Raw genomic sequence first — 4888 nt, 5'->3', positions numbered from 1 at the left:
CACGTACTTGGTGCAATGAATGCCCCTTCTTGCTACGAGCCGAGATAACAGTTGGTGTTGTATTATGCAGATGCGGGAACCAGGTTGCCCCTATCTCACGGACAAGGGTCAGCTACGTGTGCAGGTGGAGTGGGGGGAGTGCTACTTGCTGTTCCAAGCAACATACCACAAGTATGATGACGTGTGCAGAATACACAACTACCAGATGAGGTCGGTATGATCATGCTAATGGCGGAAACTGATTTCATCATGTTACACATATAAGTGTATTCACCATTTAATGCTTCTTGTGCTGCGCACTGGAATTTGCAATAAATGATGTATCGGAGGAACATATTGCCTCCATCTTCAGGGTAGAAGAATAATCCAAGCAAGAAATCAGCGCGAAGAAGCTGTTTCGCGCTCGTTTCTTGTTAGAATTATCGCGGGCTCGATTCCTGATGAGGGAATTTGAATATAAATTGACCTAATCCTTGCAGCCGCACTATGGCCCTCTGGTCGATCCAGTCTCTAACACAAATGAGTACCAGGAATCTTCCTGGAGGTAAAGGGCGGCCGGCGCATAAGGCTGACCTCACCGCCATTTATGAGCCGATTTTCTAGAATGTGTGGGAGCCTCGACGTCTCAAAACCATTTAAGACTCGACGGCCTGTCACAGAGATAGTTTTTTTAAGAAGAAAAGTATTTCCTTTCCAAAATTGAATGTGTCACTTAATTGTGAAAGTTACGTCTCCTAATCATCTTCATATTTATCCTTAAGGATCCTTACACAAGTGTAAGAAGCTGTGTTTCGAAAAAGAAAGCTTGCATTATATTCTGGCTAATGAGGCAGTGTCATTTATTGCATGAAGGAATAAACTAACTAGAACAGACACATGAAGTTCTGCCACAAATGAAAATTAAAATTAATCAAATGCATATTTTATTCTATACAATCATTTTCCTCTTCGTAGCCTTGGTTCACACTGGACAGAAATTTGTGGTACGTCAGTTGAGAACCACTGCGCCTTCAACAGGTCGGCTACATGTCTTTAGGGAATTCAATAACGCGCTCTCCCAAAGGAAATTAGAGCGTTAGAGGAAAAGTAAATATAAAATAAGCATGGGAACACCTACAAATTAAATTGTACACAACCATTTTGTTTTCAGACGAGAGATTGGCGTATTGCAGGCTGAGAATTATGGTTTGGAGAGACAATTGTTCAGCTACCAGAAGAGCATTGCTTACGCCCACTCGAGAGGAACCTACTCTGATGATCCTGCGACCCCTGATGGACGCTGTGAAGACGACGATGATGGACCATATTTTGAGGAACCAGCTTACTCATTAGGCGACAGAAGTCTGTCCACTGACACAGAATATGCCTGAGGACAAGCAAAACTCACCAGTAGATACCATTCCACCACTGCAGTTAAGATTCTACCTAAGAGACCTGGAGAACTTCCGCAAACTCCCAGAAGACCATCAAGGTACCAAGACATAAATCTCAAGCCAAGATCTCGTCACTTACCCCCGTCCCCAGTGATAACCACTAAGAATTTTAACAAATCGCCCATACAAATGATGCCACCTTTGTCCCTGTCCATTAACAGTAAATCAAATAATGAAAGTACCAGACACAGCAATACGGAGGAAAGCAGATCTCATGCCTCCTCTATATGGGAAACTTTAGCGGATTTCGTTTGTTCTCTAGGAACTTTTGCATCCAGAGCTGCTAAATCAAGTAGACGTAAGAATTATAATCTTTAAGAAGAATTAGACAGACAATGTCGGTATTGTAGCCTTCAGTTTTTAAATTATTGCAAGCTATAACGTATCTGAGTTGAAATTAAGGATTGAATGCAATTTAATTCATTCCATATTTTTTTTTACTGTTACATGTACACCCGTTGCCTGACAACGCGTTGATTAAATTTCTTACATTGCTCCCTCCTTAAGGCTGATCGTCCCGAGTAGCCTATCGGTACAACGTCTATTCTTCCTTTCCGAGGTTTCCTCTTTGTTTCATCTCATCTTCCTTCGCGTTGCTCGTTTATTCCCCCGCGGTGTTCATTCTTCTTGAGTGACGGATTTGATCAACGAGTTGCCAGGCAATGGGCGCACATGTAACAATATATTATTTTCATAGAACAGTCTCAGTACTGTAGCCTTCAGCTTGTACATTATTATAAGTTATGCCAAATCCGATTGAATTAAGTCCTTGTATATTTATATATAAATTTCACAGCTCAAGATCAGTACTCGAGCCTTCAGTTTGTATATTATTGTAAGTTATGCTGAATCTGAGTTGAAAATAATGACTCAATGCAATTGAATTCAGTTCATTAATAGATAATTGCAAAATAAGCATCGAGTAATACAAATAAGAGAAACAAGCAAAATAAAACAAGAGTTTATGTCACGTAAATAATAATTCAGTTATGTTTTTATTCATTTACATGCTGATCTCAACAGCTGGTGGACATTGTAGCTGAACTTTATTTANCCTTCCCCGGATGATTATGATGATGGAAAATCTGGTGGAATGAAGATTGGCAGGGGAAACCGAAGTACTCGGAGAAAAAACCAGCCCCAGCGCCACATTGTCCACCACAAATCCCACTTGACCATACCCGGGACGGAACCCGGGACGCCGCGGTTGGAAGCCAGCGACTAAACGCTTGAGTTATGGCGCGGCCAGGTCTACCAATTTAGCCAACGGAATGGAAAATTTTATTTACTATTCATACGAATGGCGAGGTTCCCTGGTAAACTGTCTTGAGTTGTGCTGAATATCCACCAGATCGCTCTGCAGCAAGCCGACTTCGCTGCCTGTGTTCTCCGTACTAAAACAGATGGCCCAAACGGTCTATATTAATTTGAAAACTGAATATCTATATTGATTTCTGTGGGTTGCATTCCTTACGTCACATTCATCTGTGCATGGGTGGCAAAAATAATCACATCTCATTAGCCTGAGTTCTTTCATATTCGTCGCAGATTCGGCATAACCTTTATAAATACCACAGGATGTGAAATTCAGACATTGTCTGTCTTATGGCATAGACTAATGAAGTACTTAAGTAACTGTATTGTGCTTCTTGACTGCGTGAACAAGTCAATTACATTCTGTAGTTTGTGGATTGGGTATCTAAGACTAACTGGTGGTCATAGCGGAAACAGTGTGCTACAATCCTATTGATTTATGCTTAATAATAATTTTATTTCTGAAATTTGGCAAATTATTTAAGAAATATAAATGGCATTTTAGAATTATTCACGCTGAGATATTCAGAAATAAGACATTCTTTTACTTTATAATTTTGAAATTAAATTTATTTATAAACTGAATTTAAATGATATCGTAAATGTTTAACCTGAAATGTCAACACACGCAAGAAGATGTTTCTTTTTGTTGATAATTCAACACACACTAAAGATACATAGACTGTCTTCGCTCACTTGGAAACTGGGATCGTGGGTTCGAATACCACTCAGGGCATGGATGTTTGATTTGTGTGTGTGTACAGGTAGAGGCCTTGCTACGAGCTGATCACCCGCCCAAGGAGTCCTACCGAATGTGTAAGATCTAGAAAAACCGAAGTGAACGGAGAAGTTCATGGAGGTAGGCCTAGGCCCACTGGGGCTGTAGTGCCAAGGAAAACAAAAAAGATACATAGAAGAAGAGATTTCCAGTTTGAAAATGATATATTTTGTCAATATGAAAATAGGAAATATGGTTCTTCACACGTATGATAACTGCATAATTATGTGTTAAATTTATTTGTTTCTTTTTTCTTGCTTTCCTTTCTTATTTTTCTTTTTTTCGTTCCCCTTCTTTCGTTCTCTTTTTTGTCTTATTGAGCGCTATAGCCCTGTTTTGATTGAGTCAAATTAGCTCAATTGGAGAAACACATTAAACATAGGCTGTGAAGTGGATGACAATGATTTGTGGGTTCGATTCCCGCATGAGGACCGCCTCTGATGCCCATCCAACCTCCTATCCAATGGATATCGTGGCGTCTTTCACCAGGAGTAAAGCAAGGCTGGGGTGTGAAGCTGTACATCGAAAGTTTATATGTCTTTATGATGCATTACTTAAGTAAGCCCTAATTTTTGCCAGGGTAGCTTCCATAAAAAATCTTATTACAATGAGCGCAGAACTGCTTGAACCAGACAACATCAAAGCCTTACTGTGAGGGGACACCACAAGAAACACGGACGGTCTTCCGTGGTCCGAACAGAATTCCACTCTGGGGTACCTGTGTTTCAGAGATCTGTGGCCCTGAACACCTCAGACCTAGCCGTCAGCAGGAGTCTACAATAACTGACAAATTGTTCACCTATATATGCTCTATACCGTTCAATATATATTGGAAGGGCGTGTATAAATAATATGACGCTTAAGAATGGACGCGGGAGATAGCGAGGCCTTCTGAGAATAAATGAACTGTTACTATTAATGTTATCAGCGTGGTGACTATGAATATTACGGTAATATTGGTTGTAATGCCATATAGTTAGGAAAACTTCCGATGTTTCGGAGGAAGATTTAGCTTCCGTCTTCAGGGTAGATAAGTAAGTCAAGCAAGAAACTGGTGGCAAGCAGATGACAGTGAGACGTTCCTCCGAAATTACGACTAGGTATATTAATATCTTGATTAATGTTAACGTACATTATTTTATTAAATATGAAATGAATATTATTCTTGAGAAATTAAGATTGTTCCTTTTACGAACTGCACGGCGGTATAACCCGGAAGCAGCTCATGTAAATAAATCACGACGCATCCCATGATCGGTCGGTTAAAATGCGGGCAAATCTTAGTACATTTTTTGCGAGAACCACATACATCATGGACTAAATGTCATGTTAATTAATGTCAGAGTAAGCGGCACACACAGTT

The 4888-nt window shown here is 40.1% G+C and overlaps 1 protein-coding gene across 2 annotated transcripts in view; it reads left to right on the top strand.

Moving 5' to 3' along the window:
• The window catches only part of LOC111870910, a 251703-nt gene extending 249243 nt beyond the window's left edge, over positions 1–2460 (top strand). For both annotated transcript variants that reach the window (XM_023863538.2, XM_023863539.2), the window contains 2 exons: positions 71–210; positions 1151–2460. In XM_023863538.2, coding sequence (XP_023719306.1) covers positions 71–210; positions 1151–1370 — 360 coding nt within the window. In that variant the 3' untranslated portion in view covers positions 1371–2460. The remainder of the gene's footprint in view (positions 1–70; positions 211–1150) is intronic.
• Positions 2461–4888: the final 2428 nt, after the last annotated feature.

Source organism: Cryptotermes secundus, unplaced genomic scaffold, assembly GCF_002891405.2.
Source record: "Cryptotermes secundus unplaced genomic scaffold, Csec_1.0 scaffold896, whole genome shotgun sequence".
NCBI classification, from domain to species: domain Eukaryota; kingdom Metazoa; phylum Arthropoda; class Insecta; order Blattodea; family Kalotermitidae; genus Cryptotermes; species Cryptotermes secundus.
The sequence above is the reverse complement of the archived record's forward strand: the minus strand, read 5'-3'. Positions and strand labels throughout refer to the sequence as shown.